Below are 1454 nucleotides of genomic sequence, written 5' to 3' on the forward strand. Positions count from 1 at the left end.
CCCCCCCCCCCATTCCGCTTCAGTGTCAGGAAGCAGGCGGACCCGCCGCCGAGTGGGTACTCACGCTGCTGTTGTGTCCGGACCAGTGCACCATGGCTTGGTTGTGGGCCGAGTCCCCGGTCAGCGCGAAGGAGGTGCTGGGCAGCCGGAGGTCTTCAGCCGCCGACCCCCCAGCCCGCGGCGCCTTCACCTCCTCCCGAGAACCCTTAGCCAGGGGACGGCTTCCTCTGGAACCATCGGCCGGAGCAGTAGCCCGGGCGTCCCCGCGCTCCGGGGTGCTTGGGGGCTGCGCCCGGCGACTCCTCCTCGCGCCGCCAAGCTTGCCAGGAGCTGGGATGCCCCGGTCCCGCCGCTCGCCTGCCGGCGACGTCCCTCTGGCTTCCACCTGCATCTCACCGCCTCTGCCACCGCCCTGCTGGGGCAGCAGCTCTGGTCCGGCCCGGCGCCCCAGCACGGCGGCTCTCCGCGCCGTCGCCAGCTCCTCCGGCCACTGGCTTGCCACTGCCCGCGGCGAGAGTGGAGACAACGCCGGTGGCCGCGAAGCCGGGGCTGCCGGGCGCCCGGGACCGCCTGTCGCGTCCCAAGTGATCTCGGCGCCGGCCAGGACCCACGTCGACAGGAGTAGGAGCCCAGTCCGGACAAGCGGCGCCCCCGGCCAGCCTGCGGGGCGCTCCGTGCGCGCCGCCTCCATCCCGCTGCGGTACCGCTGCTCGGGCTGCCGAGTGTGTGGCGCCCGCCGAGGTGCGGGTCCGGCGCGGGGGGTGTGCGCGCGCCGGCAAGCGAGAGAGCGAGTGTGTGTAGGGGAGTGGGGAGGGGCGGCCGGGAAGGAGGTGGCTCCGGCTGGCGCGCCTCGCCGATCCTCTCCACTCTTCCCACCTAGCTCCCGCTCGCCCGCTCTCTCGTCCAGAGGGTTATTCCAAACCCGAGGAAAATTAATAATTGCCCCTTCGGTGCTTTCTTTCTTAAAATCAGATTCCCACCAATCTTCCCTACTGAGCTCCTCCAGAAATTTCGTTAAAAGGAGTAATCAAAGGTAATAAGAAAATCTTCTTAAAATATGAAAATCAAGCCGGATCCAGGAGAGGCCGGCAATAGACTCCAATCCCGAGTCTCTACAAAATCCAGGCTCCAACGTGCTCCCGGCGAAGAGTTGGGAGCCGCTTCTGGACGCGTTTGGGGGTTTACTCTCCGGGCCTGTTATGAGGGGCGGGAGATGGCGCGCGTGGAGAGTACAGGGGGCTCGGGGGAGAGGGAGGAGGAGTTGTGTGCTCAACGCCAACTGTTCGCGTTCTAGAGCCAAGGGGGAGCCAGGTGCCACCGCACGGGGAGGCTGCGCACAGAAGCCAAGCCTAGGATGCACCCGGGACTCTGCTCGCGGCTCCCTGGCCCGGCCGGCTCCCCGCCAAACCCCGCCACCCGAGGCCTGCGCCCCCGCGGGGCGCGGAGAATGCGTG

At 68.2% G+C, this 1454-nt stretch overlaps 1 protein-coding gene across 1 annotated transcript in view; it reads right to left on the reverse strand.

Annotated features, from left to right (window-relative positions):
* Positions 1-1225, reverse strand: part of SORCS3 (sortilin related VPS10 domain containing receptor 3) — a 620373-nt gene extending 619148 nt beyond the window's left edge. Inside the window, exon 1 of the mRNA XM_017851830.1 lies at positions 65-1225. Within this exon, the coding sequence (XP_017707319.1) occupies positions 65-691 (627 nt within the window). The 5' untranslated portion in view covers positions 692-1225. The remainder of the gene's footprint in view (positions 1-64) is intronic.
* Between the last annotated feature and the right edge of the window lie 229 nt (positions 1226-1454).

The sequence above is a fragment of the Rhinopithecus bieti genome, unplaced genomic scaffold (genome assembly GCF_001698545.2).
Source record: "Rhinopithecus bieti isolate Rb0 unplaced genomic scaffold, ASM169854v2 scaffold_31787, whole genome shotgun sequence".
Lineage (NCBI taxonomy): Eukaryota > Metazoa > Chordata > Mammalia > Primates > Cercopithecidae > Rhinopithecus > Rhinopithecus bieti.